At 47.0% G+C, this 25000-nt stretch overlaps 1 protein-coding gene across 1 annotated transcript in view; it reads left to right on the plus strand.

The window, feature by feature from the left end:
• The window catches only part of tjp2b (tight junction protein 2b (zona occludens 2)), a 66209-nt gene that overhangs the window by 28701 nt on the left and 12508 nt on the right, over positions 1-25000 (plus strand). Inside the window, 8 exon segments of the mRNA XM_068738732.1 lie at positions 8920-9023; positions 9966-10119; positions 13403-13508; positions 13975-14093; positions 14807-14870; positions 18098-18248; positions 18368-18476; positions 22887-23106. Coding sequence (XP_068594833.1) covers positions 8920-9023; positions 9966-10119; positions 13403-13508; positions 13975-14093; positions 14807-14870; positions 18098-18248; positions 18368-18476; positions 22887-23106 — 1027 coding nt within the window.

A 25000-nucleotide genomic window follows, 5' to 3' on the forward strand; every position in this document is an offset into this window, starting at 1 on the left:
CACATCCGTCTCTAGAGGAAAGTATGGATCACCAAGTTCTCAGATCTGAGGAAAAAGAGAGAGAGCATAGTGAGAGCCACAAACACTGAACCAGCAACCTCCACTGACTCAGAGATCTGTGTGCGGGGTTGACTCTCTAAACGAGTTTTAATAGGTGCTGGAGTGGTGGGTCTGGCATGCGTGAAACCTCCACCTAAGAACGGGGCAGCCATCCCGGACCCAACAATGGCAACATAAGCCCCCAGATCACCCCAAGCAGCTACAGCAACCCAAGAACGACCACCATGGCCCCACCAGAACCACACGCAGAAGAACCAGTCCAGGGCCCGGGGGCGACTTACACCAACACAGCCGACGAAACCTAGGCCAGCGCAGCGGCACGGGGCACAGCGGGCCGGCCTGGCGCCCCACCAGCACCCAACACCACGCCCCCCCCAACCACCCGCCCCCCTCCCAGCACCCTCCACCCATCCCACACACCCCCCACAGTCCCCCAGCCCCCCCCACGGCCCAGCCACCCCCACCCCCCACCACCGCCCCCCACCCCCAGCGCCCCCCCCGCCCCCTCCCCCCCACCGCACCCCTCCCCCCCACCACCCAACCCACCGCCGAGCTCGGGCAACCCCCCAACCCAGCGAACCAGCGTCTGGGGAACGGGAGTAGACAGTGCAGGGGCTTCAGCCCTATCCGACCCTATACAGCCATTTGGGAGGAGAGTATTATTCCCTGGGATGGAGAGTAGGGAGCAGGAGGCCGGACCACCGTCCCACCCCAAGCCCAGCCCGCTAAGGCCCCACATGCCGCGCCAAGGCCAAAAATAAATAAATTGATTGTGAACCCCCCCCCCATACCCTGTCTATATGGCTCCCCAGATCCCAGACTGGGGAACCCTCCCAACACCGTGAATGTGTGGACACCCAGGTGCTATATACACATGTATGTAGTGCGTTAAAATTTGGGGCAGGAGGGGCCAGACGGGGGATGCGGAAGAGGGCAACGGCGCACTCCTGCCCTGCGCCCTCCCCCTTATCTCCCCGCCTAGCACCCACGTAACCCCATGTGGTGCATTAAAATGGGGGGGGGGGTTGCAGAGGGACGCTCGGTGGACGCCCCCCAGCACCAGGCCCCCCAGGTGCATGTCCCTATGTGTATATTTACAAATGTGTTGTGCTAAGGTGGTGAGTTAAGAGGCGCAGCACATGAGGCCCCAGCCAACCAGGCGGGGGGAGGAGGGAGCCCGACCATAGTCCCCAGCCTCACCCATCCCACCCACATGTGTCAGAGGGCCCAACCATGCACAGGGCCTGGATCGAGCGCCGCCCCCGACGCATCCCACCCATCCCCCATAATCAAGCCCCCAGGAAGGAGGGAGCCGCGAGGCCCCGGCGGGAGGCAGGATGCCGGAAGAGGAGATGCGGGGAGAGAGGGGAAGGGGGAGACCACGAGGGGAGAGGAAGGGAGGCGAAGGAGAGGGGAGAGGGGCGAGGGGGAGGCAGGACAGGAGACGAGACCAAGGAGAAGAGGGCGAGCAGGGGACGGGGAGGGTGGAGGAGAGAGGTCAGGGTGGAGGGAGGGGAGGTGAGGGGGCCATGGCCACGCCAGGTCACCAGCCGGACCCCGGCCGCTACTACCAGCAGAGGAGTGACAGACTGCGCCAGCTCAGTGCCATCCCGAACGCATAGGCCAGCACCCCCGCATGGCAGCCTAGCGGAACACCGGCGGCCGCCCGAGACGCATGCGCCACCCAGCAGAGACCCGAGGAGCCGGGTTGCACATATCAAGCCACGGGGACAGCCCCTGAAGAGTTAGCCCAGCATGCCGACAGTCCCGGAGATCAACCATCCTTGTGTGAAGAACATTGAGCTGGAGACTGGAGCTGAAACATAGAAAGTTAGAATGGCTGGGCGGCGATGTATTTCTGAGATCCACTCGGTCCTGGATACAGAAAACAGAAACAAGCAGCATTACCATTTACATCGTTGTGGTGGCTTTCGCTAGCAGGCAGAATCAGGTTGTAATATTTATATTTAATGATTTAATAAAAGGAGACCAACTTTCTGTAAAATATTTCAAATGTTTTTTATTTATTTTTTTGGAAGCAGAGATTTTCTCCATAGATATGTGTTCTATGAGGAGATTCAACCAATGATTGATGTTTAAAGACTGTTTATTTTTCCAGTTAACGAGGATTGTTTTCTTGGCGATGGCGAGGGCTGCGAGTGTGGGGTGCGTATGTTTCTTAGAAATAACAATTTCTGCCAAGTCACCGAGTAGACAAGAGATCGGAGATAAAGGGAACGTACAATCTAAGATGGACGACAGTCTATGTGATACTGCGACCCAGAAATCCTGGACGGGTGAGCACAACCATAGGGCATGGAAATAAGTGTCAGCAGTATTTTGGGAGCATTGAGAACAGATGTCAGATTCAGAGAAGCCCATTTTCTTCATCATATACTGAGTAATGTGTGTTCTATGAAGGATCTTATACTGGATGAGTTGAAGATTTCTGTGTTTTGTCATTTTAAATACATTTTCACAGATTTGTGTCCAAAAGTCATGATCTAAGGTTAGTGACAGATCCGTCTCCCATTTTGAGATGGGAAGAAGTAACGTATCTGTGCTTGAGAGGAGTTTATAAATCTTAGAAAGGGTCTTTTTAACTGTCGGGGAAATCTTTGTGACTTCCATAACAAATACAGGTGGCTGAGGCGGGCCCCGGAGCGTTGGAATTCTTTTCTTAATTGTATTCATTACCTGAAGATTATTACCGCTATATTATTCATATTGTGACCTCTCTTTATGTCTCTCACCCGTCTCTCTTTATGTCTCTCACCCCGTCTCTCACCCGTCTCTCTTTATGTCTCTCACCCCGTCTCACCCGTCTCTCACCCCGTCTCTCACCCGTCTCTCACCCGTCTCTCACCCGTCTCTCACCCCGTCTCTCACCCCGTCTCCTTATGTCTCTTGTCTCTCTCCGTGTCTCTCAGCTCTCTGCCTAACGCATGGTGATCTGGATCATCATCAAATTATGCCCGAGCGCCTATCCTAGGCGTAAGGGGCGGGGCTATTGCTTTTGCAACGCAGAAGACAAGTTGACGAGCACAGCTCGTCAACCCTCGGCATCCAACATTGCCATGAGGACAACCAACACACTCACGCACACACACACCGACACTCAACAGCACACACACACACCCCGACACTAAACAACACACACGCACACACACACCGACACTCAACAGCACACACACACACCCCGACACTAAACAACACACACGCACACACACAGAGATCCTCAAACACGAGTTGACGAGTGCGGCGAGTCAACCGTGTTTGTAACTGTAAATTTTCCAGAAAATTCCCTCATGTGGTCCCGATCAAAAAACACAATCGTAACCATGTTGTTGTTTTTACGCTGTTGCCATGGCGATGGCAAACCCTCCTATGGGGAGGGGTCCGACGCCAACTTTATCGGACAGCCACGAAATTCGGTACAGACATGCGTCATGTCAGGGCAAAAAAAATTTTTTTTATGGCCACGCCCCCAGACACACAGGAAGGCGGCCATATTGGATTGAAACTTAAAAACTGCAGAGTCAGCGTTTGCACACACACACTCCAATCAAAACCAGATTTTAAACACTTATTGACCCTTCCTACCTGGACACTTTAAAAGGGAAACTTTGACAATCGGCCTTACAGCGCCCCCTAGAGAACAAGAACAAAAATTGAGTGGGAAGTAAAAAAATAGTTTGCCAGAAATGATTGAAATTTTCCAGAAAATTCCCTCATGTGGTCCCGATCAAAAAACACAATCGTAACCATGTTGTTGTTTTTACGCTGTTGCCATGGCGATGGCAACCCATCCTATGGGGAGGGGTCCGACGCCAACTTTATCGGACAGCCACGAAATTCGGTACATACATTCGTCATGTCAGGGCAAAAAAAAATAATATTATGGCCACGCCCCCAGACACACAGGAAGGCGGCCATATTGGATTGAAACTTCAAAACTCCTGATGGCAGATGGCCATATAATCCAAATAATGATTTGACTGAACTGTGAGCTACTAATGCATAAACAGTAATGATGTTAACGAGGGTTTCTTTCATTAATACACTGTATTCTGCATTTGTACAATATATACAGGCAGATTTTTCTCGTTTAACATATATTTAAACCACAGCCGGAAAAAGGGTACCATTTGTTGACAGAGTTCACAATTTTAACCTTTGACATTACACATTACTGTTCTGTATACTCAAAGCTGAGCTGTGTTGACTTGTGTTACATTTCAGTTAGTGCAATACGAATTTCCGTAACGTGGATCAATGTAGATCTTTACAATGTCTATCCATCAATCCACTTTCTTGTAGACGTCTGCAGCCGCTTTATCTGCCTTGTGGGTTACGGGTGCTGCTGGAGCTCACCCCAGCTGACCAAGGGCGAGAGGCTGAGTACATCCCGGTACTTCATAGGGAAAGTCTAACATTAGAGGAAAAATTAGATAGTGATAACTGAAGATCTGTTTTATGCAAACTGAAGGTACTGTAACTTTCATATTTAGCATACAGATAGGAGTGTTTCATATAAGTCTTGGTAAAACAATGTATGTGCCACATTGTGTCACTGTTCTCTTAAATACATTGGTCTTAATATTAAAGCTAAAACAGCAGCACCAATGTGGTTAAAGCTGATTTGTTCTGTGTTGCTTCATAGAGCAGGAAATGTTTTAAGCCAAAGCCTAACTTATTTTTTGTCCACATTCTGTACCCATTGAGTACTACCACATCACTCAGTACAAGGGCTTTAAAGTCACTGAAACCAGGTGTGCAGTACAGATCCTGTGGAAGCTCCCCTGAGACCTGTACTCAGCTGGTTGAGCTTGTTGATTCAGGGTCACACACACATGTCTGTGGCTGGCAGGAATGCACAGAAATATGCTGAATGATGGGGAAAGTTTGTCAGTCAGAAGATCCTATTTGACCAGAGTAATATAGACTTTAAATGTTTTAAAGTCATATCCGAGAGTCCATGGCTCATCCGTCAAGTTAAAAATAAATTGGTCTCTGCATGACTGAGATATTAATGTTGGTCAGCCTAACTGAGGGGTTTAGCGAGAAAGTGGAATTTGCTTCATCTCTACATCGAGAACAAAAGGGATATAAGTTCATAACATATTCCACTATTGCCAGGTACTGAGGCTTGTGGACGAAGGGGGAAGTTCCAGGAAAAGTTAATGAAAAAAAGAAAAGAAAATTGAACTACTGAGAAAGGACTTCATATTAGAATGGGTAGAAGAAGAAGATAGGGGGATATGACTCATTGTGTGGAGGGGAGCGAGGTTGATGTGAGTTTATACATCCAAGAAAAGATGTGATGTCTTCAACCTGGAGGTGACAAGTCGTTTAAGGTCAATTCAATTTCAGCAGTGACAAAAGAAGGAAAATAATATGATTTTGAAAACCCAAGTTAAATTTAAAGTAATGATCATTCCCCCATAACACAATTAAAATGAATGTTGTACTAAATCCTTCAATTAAAGATCCCCTTCTCTTTGATACCACTTTCTCACAATTGACTTCATCCCTATAATTAGCTGCTTTCATCACCACACAATGGATTCTTTTCAACCATGAAGCTCCGAATCTTGATAAGACATCAAACGCTTGTCCGGAGACATTTCAAACAATCTCAGTCTTGAATGGGACAAATTATTGTTATCAGCTTGGCTGCAATTAATAAGGATGTCATTTGTAACGAAATGGACTCAAAGAAAAAGAACTGAGACATTATAACTAGCTAATTGTTTAAGATAATGCCGGGCTAATGCATTAGTTTTTATGTATTTCCCTGCGGCGTTTGTCTATCAGCAGCCATTTATGTAATGTTATGGCAGATTGCCCTCAAGCAAGACCTTGTCTGCTCGCTGTAAGCTCACGTATTGGAGCTTACTTTCCCTCTGCTGATATAAATCACACTGAATTTCGGTGAAGTGTCTGATGTCTTAGCTGCTTGCTATATTTTGTCAGTCCCACTCTTCTTTGCCACATTCTCACTTTTTTAGTGTATCCACAGTCTTTTAAAGAAAGAACATATCACCCTTTTGATTTGTCTAAATATTATTTATATTGTGACCTCCAATCCAGACCCTTAGAATGTATTATTTATAGCAACTGAGACCGGTTCTCCCTTAGATTGAATGGATATTAGCTTTGGATGCATATCTAGTCACAGTCTGGCTCTGGTAAGGGCTTCCCATACCTCACTGCTCCCCGTTTACCTGTATGGTGAAAAATGCCAAAGCAAAATCACATGCTACCATTCTATTCTAATGTCATTGGTCAAACCTTTAAGAATAAGTCCGAATTAAAATGGTTTCACACATCCTAAAGCAAAACCCCAGCTACTTCCTGAAATCATAATTCATTTTTTTATTTCCATTTGAAAGGTGACTGTAGAACCAAATGCAGAAGTTACAACACACATGTTGAAGCCCAGAGATCATGTATCTGTAGAACAGAGATTTTGATCTACTGAATCCTGTGGTGACATAATTCAGTGTGTCCGGTCCGCTATCAAACCCACCAATGTGCTGTCTGAACCAGTTATCACTTTTTAATCAAGTAAATTACTTTACAGTAATAAACAAGTTGGGTGTGAACAAACATTATTGATAAAAGCTACAACGTGTCTGTAATTTCCCATACGTGTGGTTAGATTAACTAAATTATGACCATTTCACATTTTTGCTATGGCTTTAACTCTACTTCCTGGCGACTGTAATGCTGTATTCCTTGTAGCTTTCTTTTTGTGTTCATGTGGTTGATTGATATTCATTTGCTGCTCTGGTGTGCATACAGGCTGCAGAAACAAATGTCCCCAGAGATTGAGAATGAATGAAATGACTTGGGTGATCCCATTCCTTTTCCTCAAGTACCAACATTTTTGGTTTGAATTCTTATTCCAGAGTAACAACAGATGGATTGATTGTTGGAGTTTGGTGCAAAATCCAGTTTTTAATCTGCATGGATTGAAATAACTTGTGTTGCTACTTTTGCTGCTGCACATGCACAGATCAAAATTCAATTGAAAACTTTCTTTTATAAAGAAATATCTGCAAAAGAACATTCCCATCAGAATCATTCGTCTTTTGCCTTTAGTGCTTATTTGCAAATGTTAGCAAGATTATTATAAATATGTACGTAGATGTAAGCAATGCATTGTGAAAACATCAGCATCAGGCTCAAGGTAAGACTGTGCCCAAATTAGGACCCTGTTTCATCGCCGTAGACCTTTGGTCTTGTTTCAGGCTATTTTTGTGTATTCATGCACACAGTGTGTGACTGTTGCCAGAAATCTTACACACACACCTTATATTGATTACCATATTGTGCAAAGGGTGGGTAGTTAATATTCTGCGCTTACAAAGCTGGAGGGAAGTATTAAATACACCATGCAGTGTCTCATGGCAATCTGTAATTCCATTTAAATGTTGAAACTGTAACCCCTTGAACAATTTCCTTCCTCATTTAATCATTTTGAAATGATAAATGTTACAATTGTAAAATGTATGGTTTATGTCTGTGAGTTAAAAAAATAGTTTGCCAGAAATTATTGAAACTTACCAGAATATTCCCTCATGTGGTCCCGATCAAAAAACCCAATCGTAACCATGTCGTTGTTTTTACGGTGTTACTATGGTAATGGCCGAAGTTCCCCATGTTAGTCTATGACGAACGACACGATATTATCCCTTTATATTTAAAAATACATATTACCGTGGAAACGTCACAAATTTTGCCACATACAATCTGACCCGCATGCCGGTCGGAAAAGTAAATCGTAACCATGTCGTTATATTTACCGTGTTGCCGTAGCAATGGCATAGCATAGCATTCTCCATGTTAATCAAATGAGTGCCACACAAAAAATCTCCAATGTTCTGAAAATGACATATTAGCATGGAAACGTCCCAAATTTGCCACATACATTCTCACACACATGCCTGTTGAAAAGGCAATGACACCCAGGCTGCATTTTTTTATGTTGTTGCCATGGCGATGGCAACCGCATGGGGAGGGGTCCGACGCCAACTTTGTCGGACAGCCCCGAAATTCGGTACAGACATGCGTCATGTCAGGGTAAAAAAAGAATATTATGGCCACGCCCCCAGACACACAGGAAGGCGGCCATATTGGATTGAAACTTAAAGACTCCTGATGGCAGATGGCCATATAATCCAAATAACGATTTGACTAAACTGTGAGCTACTAATGCAGCTCAAATCTAAACACTTGTGAAGCACCGAGGACAAAAGCGGCGTGCGTCAGCGGGTCAGCTCATCGGCCTGTCGGCCGGCGAGGGCCTACGATGCCGCTTGCGGCTTTAATCAAAAGGTTCTAGATTGTTCTTGGTTCGATTCCAGATTGTGATCATTCATGCAGGCGTCCACCGTCTGTTCCCCGTTAGGTGAACAAGATATTAAATGTCCTCGAGCTTCTGCTCACAAATGTCAAACACATTTGTTCCACCCGGCTTGAACACGGCGCCGGTGAATCTTCAGTAAGAGCAGACCAGGGACCAGTACGACTCGGTGCTTAAAGGTCACGGCTGATTGGTTCCATTTTATTCATCCTGAACTGGTAAATGTGTTGAATGTAACGATGTTTATGTGTGATATAAACGTGTCCCACATACTCTTTCTGATCTCTTCTGGTTTCATACCGTTCTGCCCTTAATGGAATAAAATGGTACATTTTGATCTCCTTCCCTGCGCTGCTTGCTGTGTCCATCCCAACATTGGAGCGTCTTCTTTACTGTCCATGTCTCCACTAGTTCCGTGTCCCCCTGGTGAGCGCATGTGAAAACGCCTCTGCCGGTTTGCAGTGACTGTGTTGCACGTGTTGTTGTAGAATACGGTCTTCGTCTGGGGAGCCAGATCTTCATCAAACAGATGACCAGCACCGGCCTGGCTGCCAAGGACGGCAACCTGCAGGAGGGCGACATCATTCTCAAGGTACGCCCCCAAATCACTGACAAAACAAAAGGGAATAATCCGATCACAGAAAACACACTTTGGTTTCACCTGTGATGAAGGGTCGTTATTTATTATGTATTTATTTAGAGGTTAGAGGAACTATTGATCCTGAGTTCTGATGGGAGGAAGTGACTGTTCGTTTACCAGTGGAAGCCGCAGAGCCTTCGGCTTCACTAGAGAGTAGAACGAGTGTGATATGTGTGAGGTGTCTTTGCTTTGGAGTGGGGGGCAGCTCATGGCTGTCTGAAGCCGCGTGCGATCCAGAGCCGGCGACTCGTCGGGACTCCTTGGGACATGTTACGACTCGTTAGGACTCGTCAGGATTCGTTAGGACATATTAGGACTTGTTAGGACTTGCCAGGGCTCGTTAGGACTTGTCAGGATTCGTCGGGACTCGTCAGGATTTGTTAGGACTCGCCAGGGCTCGTTAGGACTCGTCGGGACTCGTTAGGACTCGTCGGGACTTGCCAGGGCTCGTCGAGACTCGTCAGGACTCGTCGGGACTCGTTGGGACCCGTCAGGATTTGTTAGGACATGTTAGGACTCGTTAGGGCTCGTTAGGACTCGTCGGGACTCGTTAGGACATGTTACGACTCGCCAGGACTCGTCGGGACTTGTTAGGACATGTTACGACTCGCCAAGAGTTGTTAGTACTCGTCAGGGCTCGTTCGGCCGTGCGACCAGACGTTCACACCTTTACTGTCGTGACGCAGCATCTGCTGGGCCTTCTTGGTGTCGAGAGACGAGGAATCCAGTTGACAGTTGATGAAATGGATCAAAGAGTTCCTCTGATGACATCATCATTATTGGCGTCCGAAGAGGAAGCCATCACGGCTCCTTATGTTTACATCTTTCCTACTGCAGGCTTACTCCTCAGTGGTTGTGATGTCATGAATGCCCCGCCCCCCTGTGTCTACGCAGATCAACGGCACGGTGACGGAGAACCTCTCTCTGCACGATGCAGGGAAGCTGATCGAGAAGTCCAGAGGGAAGCTCCAGCTTGTGGTCCAGAGAGACCGCCGCCAAGTCCTTGTGCGCATCCCTCCCCTTGCAGACTCCGACTCTGATAACGACGGTGAGTCGGGTTGGGGTTTAACACGGGGTCGGTGTTACCACGGAGTCTCCCCCAGGTCTGACTCCTGCTCAGTGAGGCTCGCTCGTAACCATGAGTCTCCAGGGACCTCAGTTAGAAATGTTCAATCCTATTCCTGCAGACGGGGTGATGGAGGCCGGGGTTCAGGTCCAGGACCAGTTCTGACCTGTTAGCCTGAAGTGGATCATCTCAGCCCCCCCTAAAACCCTAATGCATATAAAGGCTTCTTCCGTTCTCACTGACCGGTGGACGTACGGCTGAAGTCTCTATCCGGCATTCAGTGGATTCTTTTTTCACGTCCTAAAATCGAAGCTGCGTCGCAAACCGCAACGACCAACGACCCAGTCAGCTGACCGGTGGTCAAACACGCACTGAGAGGCGCTTCTGAGGACTTCTGATTAAATAATGCGTCCAAAGTCCATCCGGTAGCAAATGAATGCGTTTAGATGAGAGATGAGTGATCCTTGTGACACTAGCGGCTCCGAGCTGATGAAGGCTAACCAATGGGAGCGTTTACAATGCATGCTGGGTGTTTCCTGGAGACGCATGTTCAGGCATGTTTACATAAACATGCAGTACACAAAGGTTAAAAGTACCTGCTGCTAAGTTTACCATGTGAAACGAAGCGGTCTTGAGTTCCTGCCTGCAGCTGCTCCGCTCCGGGGATCACTGGGCAGCAGGTCAGGGGTTAATGTGGACCCTCCGGAGGGCTGAGATGCTTTCAGGACCCTGCGGCCTCCCGTCATCCCCGTTTACAAGCGTTAACGTCTGGCGTCGCTCAAATGTGCACCTTCTGTGTTTTCTCTTCCAGATAACACGTCGTTCTTTTAGATGAGGAGCTCCCGACACTCTGTGCCTTTCTCTAGACGTAAAGCTTTCACACCCTTTGCACTTCTCTTTGTACTACGCTAGCGTTTTAATATATGATCCATTCTTCTGAACAAATAAACACACTTTAATCACTGTGCTGAATTGTGTGATTCATTAAGGGTAGGCCTAAACGGGAGACGACGATCGTTCGTGTCTGAATGTCGAGTCGTGATGTTGCCATGGTGATGATTTATTTTTGTGAATACAGCGTTGCATGACAAAGCGCGACGCTCACGGCGGGTAAGATGCTTGCGCTATCTTCAGTATAATAACATGTTAATAACAACATATGTGTCCTAAGTGTGGCAACGCGCCGTCGTCTTCTCGTGTCTCTTCCTCCAGATCGAGCCGTCGTTCCGCCGTGTCCGTGCCTTTCACTTCCCTGTCCACGTCATCGCTGCACGGTTGCTACGGCTACCACACGGCGCTGTTCGAGGATTGTTGCTTTCTTTTCTCATGCAGTTTGGATTTCAACAAAAGTAAATGTCAGCGACGGAATGTATTTAGAGAAGGGTTCCACGATATTTATCTCCAAAGGGAAATGTGGGGTTCTCTGTCGACGCATCAAAAGCTGCTGCACAGAATCCAACCTTTGGAGGAGTCCTTCCAGTACGTTTCTAAAGGGGGCGTCTGAATTCACGTTTCCTATTTAATATCACCTCTATAAATGGCCAAAAAGCATCTTCAGCTAAACGCTCAAATATGTGCTTAAATATAAGGTAAAATGAATCATGTACAAATACACCAATGGGAAATTGACTGGAGCAGTTGGAGGGGAGGGGGGGGGGGAGGCCTTGCTCAAGGGCACCTCAGCCGTGCCCTGGCGGTAGACTGGCCCGTTTCCAGCCTGCAGATGGGCCAAATGTCTGATTGACCCACAGATGGATAGACTGGCTCACCTCACCGTCCTTAGGCCACGCCCCTAGACGAAGCTCAGCAGTGATTGGTTCTGTAATCAGTCTTTCGATTTGCTGCACCACCCGGTAGTGCTGCTGTGACAAACATGTCGGTGGATCTCGCCAACGATGATCAGGTTTGACAGAACTTCTGACTCTTCCTCTTTTTCTCTCCCGTCATCTCGTTCTCTCTTCCACTTCAGTGTTTCATTCTCAATCTTCATCCTGTCTTCACAATCCTGCATGCAGAAAGTTGCTCTAACCCTGGTCAGATTAATTTCCTGCTTCTAAGGTGTACCTGCAGACACACGGCTGAGCTCTAACTGCTGTTTTGTTCGAGGTTCCGTGGTTTCGGGAACGCAACGACCCAATCGGGCGTGTTAAAGAGTTTCTGCTTCTTTGGTTTCTGGCTTTTCACTTCAAACCCGAGTCTTCAGAAGCTTCTTTTGTTTCTGGCTCCGTTTCCTTCTGTTCGAGCTTCCGCTCCTCCCTGGTGTTCTTCGCAGCGTTGGTGTGTTTGGTGCCACAATGACCGATAAAAGCAGCCCCCCCCCCCCCCCACACACACACACACACCCATCAGTCATCCTGAATGACTGCTGGAGGGTCTCTATGGAGAGCAGAACTGTCTGTCAGCACTTCAGACTCGCTAGTTTCTGTTACAAAGCGCTTTAGATTCCCCCATGTGGCGGCGCTGTCTTCAGACTGCCAGTCCGTGCATTTCCTCACGGGGGCTTAGACAGCTTGTCTCTGTTTTGGTTCCAACTCTAGTTGATCAGAAAGGGTTGCATCGTCGTCGCTGCTTATCGCCATCTTGAGCTGCAACCCAATCAGACGTCCTTCTGCAAAGCCGTGGACTAATCCGGGGCATTGCAGGGTCGTAATCCCTCTACTCAGTTTTTGATTTGCCCAAGAGAGGCATCTTGATGCCTTTTAATCTGAAACATCTTGGAATGTCCCCCGTGGCACAAAGCAGATTTTCTTGTCCTCTAAGTTTCTACCAGACATGCTGTCCCTTAAGTCTTCAGTCCCCTTCAGGTTGTTCAAGGAGAGACTGTAAAAGGCTGAAAGGTTCAAATCCCATCCCTCTTGGCTCCTCTGGCCTTTGATGGTGTCCAGCAGCTACTTTCACTTTCAGATGTGGTTTGGACAAAACCATCTCAAGCAATCCCTGTCTTTCATTGGTTTCTACTGAATTGGAATAATAGCATTGATTGTGAATCAATTGGAACATTCTAAATGTGTTGTGTTGGTGGAATTGCTGCTTTTATCTTGAGTGTGGCGCCAACGTTTGTCCTAATCATGTCTAAACATGTCCCCAATCTGTCCCAGACAGTAATCATCTGGTGCCGGGCTTCTTGGAGAGCGATTTTGTCTTGCGTGTTGGTGGCGGTGGCAAAGGCACTTTGACCTGGGTGAGGGAGGGGGGTGGAAAAGAGGGCCTGAGTGTCTCACATTGATGTCTTTCTGTTTGTCTGTCTGTCTGTCTGTCCTGTCAGACATGTCAGAGATGGAGTCATGCCATTCATATTCCCCTCCGGAGGGCAGGAGATCCCGCCAGTCTGACCTGTCCTCACACTCGTCTAATGAGAGAGACAACGCCAGGTAGGCTGGAGACACGGGTCCGACTTCCAGTTTGGTTGTGGAGACTCGCGACTGAACTCGAACGGGGACATTGAGTGTGTGAGTGAGTGGCTATCTGTCTTTGTGTGGCCCTGCGAAGTGCTGGCGACGCGTCCGGGGTGTACCCTTGGATAGGCTCCAGCAACACCCGTTACCTGCAAGGCGGATTGGTGTGTACAAGAAGATGGATGGATAGTTGTAGAACCCTCAGAGAACTCTGAAGTAGTACTTAAAAGGTTCCTCAAAACTGAGTTCTAGTTCTTTGCACTTTGTACATCATAAAATGTTGGGTTCTTTGGACAAACTCGTTTTGTCTATGAAATCGCTCCTCCAATAAGAAAGCACCTGTCATCATGTCCACTTCCTGTTTGAGCTACTGTGGTAGACTAGCGCTTAAATCACCTTGTTGTCTCTTGAGAGTCTCTCACTGTGTGCCTGTGTGTTACAGAGAAGAGCCCAGTAGGACAGCCAAGATGTCTGCCATGGCCTCCCCATTCAGAATACCTGAAGAACCCCAGGGCTCAGCTCAGTTAGAGAACAACGCACCACACATTGAGGAACCTCCAGGTAATCGCTCGCTACGCCTCACCTACCAGGACCAGGGGCCAGAACACATACTGGGCCTTCATCTAAAAGGTCCGCCCAGTGGCTGTAGACGAGATGACCTCAGTCGTCTCGTCTACAGCCACTGGATCCGCCTTGTGGCTCGAGGGTGTCGCTGCAACCTAGCCCAGCTGGAATCAGTCGAGTTTTGTTCTAAATAAGATTTCTGGAACTTCTGGGCAAAATATCCCCGAGATCCCAAAGCGGTTTGAAAAGACTTATTTACGCCCCTTTTTAAGCAGAAATCTCCACTTCATCTCTGAGGGGGGGAATTTCTCTTCACCAGCTAGTTAGCCTGTCACTCTCTGTCCGCTGCCATCTGGGCATTCTCATTGGAAACGGCTGCATAGTACTACCTGCAGGTTTTAGTGTTGGCGATTACTCCCTGTGAGTTCTCTTGTATGAGTAAAACCTTTCACCTCGCCCATTTTATCTACAGTGTGAAAAGTGTTCAGGCATTAATGTACCCTACCCTCACAGACTAGTTTCAATAGATATAAAACAAATGCAGCTTGGCGACCGTGCTTCATATGCAGCTAACACGCTGCTGGTTTGTTACCCCGGAGGAACCAGTGTTACCCTGCGTCACTGATATCCGCTGTGGTTTTTCTGATTGGATGCGTTTGGCCGATGGATACATTTCAGACGTGAACATTCTTTCTCACTCTTATCTGTAGCTGCTGTAACGACCACACCCAAGATCCTCCTGCGACCAAGTCCAGAAGATGAAAAGATCTATGGGTGAGTCATTTTCTCCTTCTGTATTTACATAGAAGGCTCCATGCCTGATCTTAGCTGGCCCATGACAGCATTATATGTCATTTACAAATCACAACCTGGAATGTGATACTTCTGAAATTAATCGTAAAGTAAATATCACTTCAGTCCCTTTACCATGAAAGCACAGTACGCGCCATTTCTCATGTGAAGTAATGATATTGCTTCAGTCTGGTGCTGCGTGGTACTTCTAGAACTTCACACAGTTTTATTTTGGGCATGTGGAAAGAGGAAAGATCAAATTAGCTCAGGAGACAGTGTGGATGTCTCCGTCCTCTTCCAGAATGTAAAGGTCAAATCCGTGCAGCTCCCAGCAGCAGCTGGGATTCATACTGGACTCTGACTCACTGAAAACACTCCATCAGTGCTTCTCAATTATTTCCTGTTACGCCCCCTCGAGGACAATGACCCCTCCACTGCAAAATAAATGGCATCATTTGTCTATAAAGTTGTTATAAGTACACCTCTGCATAACATTGTATCCTTACTAACGTTAAAGAAAAGAGAAAACGAGATTTAGATCAACTTACCGGTACAACGAAGAATAACTTTAACATTGTTTTTTTTGTCTGTAAAGGAAAACATTTAATGACCCGACACCAATGCTTAAATAAATCGAAAGTACATTAACAATTGGGTAATACCAGTAAAATCAGGTACTCTGGGGATGTAACATGTAATTTTTTTTTTCCATTTAATATTATTTTTATACAATTGTTATTTTGCATGTTTACAATGCAGAAATCACTTTGGTAAATTGCAACTGAAAGTGTAAACATGAGGGTGGGTTAGGGACCACCAACCCCCAGCCGATCGACCGGACTACACGACCGTGAGTAGGAGGGCTTTGGGTTGTGGTTTCAATGGAGGGGCGGGCTTTTGGAGGAACTGATAGGAGCTGATCGTAATTCTTGGCTGCTTTAGTCAGCATCGGTGAGCCCTTTGGAAGATGTGGATCATCCTGCTGTCCTCACAAAGGACCAAGACCCACAGAGAATGAAGATCAACTCCAATCAATTGTGTTCTCAACTTGTCAACTGCACACCGCCGCCCCCATTCCTTCAAACAGTGAGAGACCTCGTCCCCACCGAGAACTGTCAAAACGACATGAGACGTGCCCCACACGACCCCAAAAAAAAGGATTTTATATTGGATGAGTTGAAGGTTTGTATGTTTTGTCATGGAAAGGTTGATTGCTAGCCTGAAAGTCAGGGTTATTCCAGATTGGAGAGAACATGCAGGGTTCCAGTTTGGAGTTTGTAATTTCTAACGCTTTCCACCAGGCGGACAAGGTGGAAGAAATCATCGTGTTTTTGAAACAGTTATGCCGGTTGATGGTTGTTGTGATAAAGGGGAGATCTGCGAGTCTAATATCCTTGCAGTCCTTCTGTTCCAATTCTAACCAGTAATTAGAGTCTCTATTCGGGTGCATCCATAGTACAAGATATTGTAGCTGGTTAGCCAAGTAATAATTCATAAAATTTGGGGCTTCCAGGCCTCCTTTAGATTTACTCCTCTGAAGGGTAGATAGACTAATTCTTGCTTTTTTATTTTTCCAGTAGAATTTGGTGATGGCTGAATCCAACGGCTGGAAGCAGTTGGAAGTTGGTTTAAACGGAATCATTGAAAATAAATAATTTATTTGTGGTAAAATTTTCATTTTGATGGTGGCTATTCTTCCCAAAAGGGATATCGGGAGGTTATTCCAACGCTTCAGATCACTGCTGATTTTATCCAGAAGTGGGGTGAAGTTTAATCGGGTTAACTCAGACAGTTTAGGTGAAATATTTATGCCCAGGTACTTTAAATTGCCCGTAGGAAAGGAGTAGTCTCCATTTCGTCTGACACAGTGGCAACGGAGGAACGTAGCTCGATGTTTTCACTTTGTAGCTCCCTCATCACACGATCAGCGACCTCCAAACTCGCCTTAAGGTCTTTCATTTCGGTGTGAAGCACGCCGAGGACGTCCATCTTTTTATTAATGGAGTCCAGAATGTTAGTCGGAACATCTTCGTTGCCGAGATCTTCCTTTTCTTGGAGGGATTATCGCCCGACGCGGATTCCTCCATGGCGCAGCAGCTATAGTAATACTGGTCGATAAATACCTCAAGGTTCTCCACGCTGAGCGATAATCCAATCCGTCAATTTCTGAAAGTAATCGAAAGAGGGAGAATTATGCGATGGTGGTGTCTAATATTATATTAGCCGTCATGTATATTATCCAACAATCACACGGGAGGTCTCGCCGATCACATCCGGTCCGTCTGTAAACTGACACCTGGATTTTAATTCAACAATAATTAATTAATTTTAATCAGAAAGTTACGTGTTAATGATATTTCTAAACATTCACTGGTCTTTATAGAACACTAATTTGTTGTATTTATTCATGATCTTTCTGCCTTCAAGCTTCAAATCGTTAAGTCTGGCAACATAATCTGATATTAAAAAAGGTCTACAATGATTCTGATCAGGGCATTGATCATCAATAACTGTCTCTGCAGCATGGCTGCTTAGTGAGAGTACATTATGCTGCATGACTATATACATTTAAGTGATTAAACATGAATTAGCTTCTTACTAGCATTAAACTAGCAGTAACTAGCCATAGTACAGACCTCATGTACACACATGTACTCTGTTTTACTCCTGCTCACCTTCATCCCTCTCTTTTCTAGAGCAGACCTCCACTTCTCTAGATTCTCCTCTACCTGCAGATCACAATGTCATCTGCAAACATCATATTCAGAGGAGCTTCCTGTCTCACCTCATCTGTTAGTCTGTCCATCACCATGGCAACCAAAAAGGGGCTCAGAGCTGATTATTGTCCAACACTGCTATTAGAAAACACTATAATACAGAAAGCCACCTGAGAGTCCATTAAAGGGGTCGATGCCGAAGGTATGGGATGTGAAGGTGTCTTCATGGAGGGTGATGTGGGCCATTTCCTCAAATGGAAAAATGCAAACTAGTCAAAGTAATTCAGGCAGAGACACAGATATTCTGAAGTTGTTGCAGCAATTCAGTCAGCCGGATGTAATTCATCCAGAGCTGCAGGTCAGCATATCATTGATGCAAGAAACGGGAGGATACACATCTGACTGCTGATGCGTGCTGCCACACTCAGGAATGTTTCATATTTGTGTCAGTTGTGTGTCTTGTTGGTGAAACCCATCATGCGTGTCCCGCAGGCCGAACACAGTGATGGTGAATTTCCAGAAGGGGGACAGTGTCGGCCTGAGGCTGGCAGGAGGAAATGATGTTGGCGTCTTCATCGCCAGCGTTCAAGAGGGCAGTCCTGCCGAGGAAGAGGGCCTCCGCGTCGGAGACCAAATCCTAAAGGTAGTCCCCCCAGCGAGAACCCGGAACCAGCCTGAGCCCGAGCTGCAGTAGAAACGTCGTGCTGTCGTGTACAGCGTAAAGCACGAGTCACCGCGGTGCTCTTTGTTTGTGTCTTGAAGGTGAACAATGTTGATTTTCAAGGTGTTGTGAGAGAGGAGGCGGTGCTCTTCCTGCTGGAGATTCCTAAAGGGGAAGTGGTCACCATCCTGGCCCAGAGCAAACCTGACGGTGAGACATTCCCTCCACAAACACAAGATGACTCTGGAGCAAATGTTCCTGCTCCTCAGAGGATGATCCACCAAAGTGGCTTTGCTAGTCATCACTAGTCGGAGGGGAATATTCCTCCTCCTACGTAGTTTACCGTAATTCTCGGTGTACAAGCCGCTACTTTTTTCCAATATTTTGAACCTTGCGGTTTATGCAACGACGCGGCAAATTTACGTATATTTTCCCACTTTCGTTACGAGCCGTGTTTCGTTAAAGCCTATTTATTTTCGTTACAAAATTAACGCCCGCCCGCCCGGAGGGAAAGCCCCGCTTGCGCGTAGCTGGGGAGATCTGCGAGAAGGGCCCGGCGCTCGTCCAGAGTCGCCGCCGCCGGACCGCCGTACCCGGTCCCCGCCGCCTGTCCGCCATCCGCTACGCGGCGTCGGACGCGCCGCGTAGCGGGGAAGGAACCCACCCCCTCGACCTCCCGGGCGTCCCCACCCCTGCCGCACCACGCTCCCGCGGACGGAGGATGAGGGGCACGGGGGCAAGGGGGACGGGGACACCCCGCCAGGCGGGCGCGCGCGCCGCGCAGCCTCCGACGGGCGGAGAGGGGAGGGCGACGGGGCGACTGCTCCCCCAGCCGCGGCTCGAGCCCAGCCCCGCTTCGCACCCCAGCCCTTAGAGCCAATCCTTATCCCGAAGTTACGGATCTGATTTGCCGACTTCCCTTGATCTAACATGCCAGACGCTGTTCACCTTGGAGACCTGCTGCGGATATCGTTACGAGCCGTGTTCCGTTAAATAGCATTTGTCTTAATGCACTTGCGGCTTACGAATATGTGCGGCTTATTTTAGTACAAAATATATATATTTTTTAATTCAGTGGGTGCGGCTTTTTCACAGGTGCGCATAATAGTTCAGCAATTACGGTAGTCATTTAGGCTTTTATGAGCATTTAACTTTTTTCCTCTTAAGATCATTCTCTGCAACATTTATCTGATATAATCTGATAAAAAACATTATAATCCGTTATATTTATCTTTGGTTAGTCACTATTACTATTATTGGATGGATGCTTTTTCCATTTTTAGACTAGAATATCACATTATATTCTGCTATAAAATTATTCACTTCTTAGATTAGAAGATGAACATTCTTATTTTCTACCTGTTGGAAAATGTATTTGTACCTTTAAGACTAAATTAATCTGAAATGTTATAAAGCTTGGTACAGTGGGTGGTGCTGTTGCCTCACAGCAAGAAGGTTGCAGGTTGAAATCCAACTTGGGGCTTTTCTGTGAGGAGTTTGCATGTTCTCTGCGTGGGTTCTCTCTGGGTTCTCTCCGGGTTCTCTCCGGGTTCTCCTCTAAAAACATGCGAATGAGGTGAATTGGTTACACATCATTGTCCGTGAGGGTGTGTGAATGATTGCCTATTAGTGGCCCTGCAATGAACTGGCGGCTTGTCCAGGGTGTGCCCCGCCCGCAGCCTGCTGGGACAGGCTACAGTAGATAAATGAATGAATGAATGTTAGACAGTTTAAATACGCTGGCCAATAGATTATTTATTTTATGTTTTGCTTTTGCCGCTGTGAAAACAAAGAATCACCGCTTCCTTCCAGTACTACGTATTTGCACATTCATAGAAATGAAGGTGATGAAGAGTGTGAAGTGAAGCACCTTTATTTGTCGTTTGGTTAAACCTGTGTTCTGTCAGCCGTCACGCTCACCCCCCCCAGACCAGAGACGATCTCCCTGCTAATGAGGGAGCCCCCCCCCCCCTCCCACCCGACCGTGACACACTTAAACACGTGTCCACTCCAATCCAGTCAAAGACGCTGGGTGAGAGCAATGCAACCGGTTACGTAATGGACACGCTGGCCCTTTAAGCTTCGCGGCTTTGCCCTTTTATATTGAAAAACTCTATTTATAACTCGGTTCCCGTCAGAGTGAGGCAGAGCGCTGACCTGCCACGGAAATGGTTTGACTCCCCATAGCTCAGGGCAGTCAGGAGGACATCCACAGTAATAAAGTCAGAGACATCCGTCCTGTAAACTTTGTTTTTCCCGGTAAGGACATTGTACATCTTGGGAACCTTTAAACGTAAAGCAAGTAAGAAGCGGTTCCATGAAGCGTGAAGTTCTAGGATTTGACCTCAGTGGAATCCTTTTGGTTCCACCTCTGGCAACATGTGGACCAGTTCTTGACCCTGGCTGAGAACCTCCCACATGAACTGCTTGTGTTCATTGGGGCAGACCAGACTAGGCTAAATGGCTGCTGTCAGTAAAATAAGTAACTGATCCAAAATTCTGACCCGGGCTTTGTCCAAAGACATGTTAAGGACTTCTTAATGAATGTGTCGCTTAAACTAGTGCGAAGAGACCGCTTTGCTGAAATATCTCTTTAGTTTAGAGTATCAATAAAATGTTTGACTCGCATGAGATTTGCAGAGTTTAATTTATTTATTTATTTTACACTGTCAACATGAAGGTTACAGCAGAGAAAGCTCTTTGTTTTATACATATTATGAGTTTGACTGTGATTAACTCATCGAGTGCCAGACGTTTTCAGCTCAGCTATAAGCTGTGTCCCAGTTTCTGTGCATTTCCCCTGATTTTCCAAGCCCCACAGAACATTCTTTACTATGACTATGCAAATGCGGAATTTACCAAATGAAATATTAAAGTATCTTCTTTCATCAGAAAAAAAATAGTTTCCTACCATTTTTTATTCCGGCTTTATTGGCCGTTGAAGAGATGCTTAGACGTCTTTAGACGTGAATGGCACTCAAAGAGTTAAAGTGGACTGAGTTTCCACAGTGTGTGGGAAATGCTGAGCCTGCGACTAGCGGGCCTCGGCAGCAGGGGGTCGTAGTCCGTTGACTGTTGCCTGTGTTGCATGTTTTGGGTCAGTGCTTTGTCAGACCACACACAAATCACGAAGCTTCCCAGAAGCCTGGAGCAGGGAGTGTGCGTCTCCACAGAACAGTCGCACAAATGTGTGTGTTCTGTTTGATTGTGCAAATGAGACTGGAAATTTAGGCATGGGTGCTCCTTATTGTCCTGCGGGGAAAGTGCACGTGTCAAAATGATCCGAAAAATGAAAGTCTCATAACAAGTCGAGCTTTGGGTGCATGCTGATGGGATGGGTGGGAATGGCTGTTTCATTAATAAAGATCAGTGAGGCATCATTAATCAGAACATCTCCATTCAACAGATTCATCTACACTTTCTGCTCCAGTGAGCATTTGGGGCAGCTGCATGATGCATCTGGGAGTGAGTCCAAATAAGCTGCAGTGTGTGTTCATGCAGTGAAGGAACATGTCACCAAGTGCAACAGTGTGGCTCAGTGATGTGTTTTAAAATAGTTTGGGGCAATAAGTGTGCTCTAGGACTCAGAGCAAGAAGATACAAGACACACGATGCTAGTTAGAAGGACGCACTCATTGGTGTTCGGCGGTTTCTAGATACTAAACTAGTCTCGTATCAAGGTGATGATCAGAGTATCAGGTATCATTTCAGTCTCCTCCCTTTTGCTGTGTTTAGGCTGGAAATAAAACACCACTGCACTCTGTCGTTGTGTCCTTGGGCAAGGCACTTCACCCACGTAGCCTGTGTGAATGTTGTGAGCGAGTGAATGTCGGTGGAGGTCAGGAGGGCGATGGAGCTTCTGTCATTCTACCCCAGGGCAACTGTGTCTACCCCAGGGCAACTGTGTCACACCAAATGACAAAATAAATATCTAAATATAGTCAAAAACTCTTAATTCTGCTCAAACATTGTGGTTTTTCCTCTTTAACTGATGTCCTGCCACAGGCATGGTCTTAATGGGAGCGGCTGCTGAGTCATCACACCTACTGGTAAAATTTGATATACCAGTCCAGCCAGTTTCATGTGTAACTGGTTTGAATATTTGTACACTCACCCAATCCTGTTGTCAGTAGTTAAAAAAAAAACCACAACATATTGAGACACATTTTAAGACTAGTAAGAAAAAGAAAGAATGAAAACATTTATGAAAGGGATATAATTACGCCGCAATACGTCAGTAGAGTGATGGAATGAAATCCACGACTGAACCAAAGTACAACTTGAACCTCTACTTCTGTGGTCGGACTCGGCAACAGTGTAATTGAATTTAAAACATGAATAATGAAGGTGTTGGGATGTGTGCTCAGAAAAAGCCAGCGAGACGCACTCCAATGCTTTTGCTGAGAGTGTTGCTACTGGAAACAAACTTCACGCAGCACACACGCATAGTTTACCGTGCACGCTACGCGCTGCACACACAACAAGCTGGGTAGGTATACGGTGTGTTAACTCGACACAATACAAGGTATTCAGCTACACAATAGGATAACGAACATACCTTGGATTAGCATGGCGAGTTATCGTCTTACTGTTGAACGTTTCACTCTTTTGTCTGTCTAGTCTATAATGACATCTTGGTGTCGGGGCGTGGGGACTCCTTCTTCATCCGGACCCACTTTGACTATGACAAGGAGACTCCGCAGTGCCTGGCCTTTAGCCGGGGGGATATCTTCAGGGTGGTGGACACCCTCTATGACGGCAGGCTTGGCAACTGGCTGGCAATCCGTGTTGGCAAGGACAAGAAGCTGCTGGAGAAAGGCATCATCCCCAACAAGAGCAGGTAGAGCCGTTGGCCGGGCTGTTTTTACGAATGTCTGACCCTCATCCGATTCTTCAGAGAAACACCTCTGACTTCATTGACCAGAATCTAAACCTCCGTTCCGGTGGTGGAACTGCGTCTGGGCTTTTTCTAACGCAGGGAATCTTTTAAACGTTACCTCAGCGGTCACGTCCAGTTCACCAACTCAGCCATAGTAGCGCCTTACCGAGCCCGTTGCCCATAGTCCAGGCACTATTGTGGGTTCAGAGCCAAGATGTGTCTACATTTTGAACATTGCAATGTTTTCATGGTGAGATGATGTAAATACACATTTTACAATTCCAAGATATATAAAATAAACCAATGAGAGGGTCTAATCCATTGACTGTAAATATAAATGGAAAATATGTCTCCACTTCTACAAGATTAAAGCCAAGATGTCCTCGATACAAGGGCGGCCAGCCTGCGCTGGGATGCTTAGCGGTCGTGGGAAGGAAGCATGATGTTGAGGCTCTGGTCTTAATTTCTGATGATGATTTTTACTTTTACTTTATTTACCTAAAACCAAATGTTAATTGGCTATAGAAGAGGAAGGTTTTTTGTACTGCAACCAACCACCAGGGGTCGGTTGAGATGTTTTGACTTCCCTATTGGATAACTGTCATGTGGTTAGTCTTCTGTCTGGCTTAATACAGGGTGTCCATAAAGTCTCTTTACAAATTAAACACATTAATACGAAAGCAAGTGAGCAGACGTATGCTTTGCCTCGTTTAATGTACCTCTAAATGGGCCCCATCGAGGCGGTACGTGCTTTCCTGCCGTGTTCGCAGAAGCGTAGCCTAATCAATGGCAACGGCATCAGTGATTGATTTGATTTGCTTCAGGTCAGTGATATTTGTTCGATGTTGTTCCTGAGAACAAGGACCGTGATGCTGCCCAGCGTGGCGCAGCCGGGGCCCCACCCTTGGGAGGGGCTGGACTCCACATGTCTCTGGCTTACTTGTAGCTTTTCAGCTCAGCTGCCTATTGTTCTTCTGGGGGATTTCAACGCTCTCGTGGGCAATGATATTGAGACTTGAAGGGGGGGGCGGGGTGGTTGGGATGAACGACCTCCCCGATCTGAACGCGAGTGGTGTTCTGATATTGGACTTTTATGCTGGTCACAGTTTGTCCATAAAGACCACCTTGTTCAAGCACAGTGATGTCCATAAGTCCACGTGACATCGGGACACGACCAACGGGCGACTTTATTGTTGTGCTACCGGACCTCCGCCCCCGCGTCTCTCGGACACTCGGGTGAAGAGCGGGGCAGATCTGTCAACTGATCACGACCTGGTGGTGAGTCGGATCCGCCTACAGGGAAGGAGACCAGGCAGACTCGGCAGACCCAAACATGGTTTAACAGTCCATCAGGAACATCTAGCAGAGCCAGCCAGAGTCAGTGTGGTCTTCAACTCCCACCTCCCGGAGGAGGCTGGGGACATTGAGTCAGAGTGGACCATATTCTGAACGGTACCAGGGGTGGACAAGATTCTTCTTGAATACCTTAAGAGGTCATAGTGGACTACAGGAGGTCCAGGAAGACTGAACACGCCCCCCTGTGCATACGTGGGGAAGCAGTGGAGCGTGTGGAGAACATTAAATTCCTGGGCATCCACATCTCCTCTGACCTCTCCTGGACACTCAACACCAGACACCTGGTGAAGAAGGCCCAGCAACGGCTCTTCTTCCTCAGGAAGCTGAAGCGGGCTGGACTCTCCTCTGTGCTGCTTGCAAACGGGCCACGATAGAGAGCATCCTGTGTCTCAGTGCGACCGTGTGGGACGGCAGCTGCACGGCGCAGGACAGGAAGGACCTATCCCGGGTGGTGAGGACAGCTCAGGGGATTGTGGGTCACCGTCTGCCTGATTTGGAC

The sequence above is a fragment of the Brachionichthys hirsutus genome, chromosome 4 (assembly GCF_040956055.1).
Source record: "Brachionichthys hirsutus isolate HB-005 chromosome 4, CSIRO-AGI_Bhir_v1, whole genome shotgun sequence".
NCBI classification, from domain to species: domain Eukaryota; kingdom Metazoa; phylum Chordata; class Actinopteri; order Lophiiformes; family Brachionichthyidae; genus Brachionichthys; species Brachionichthys hirsutus.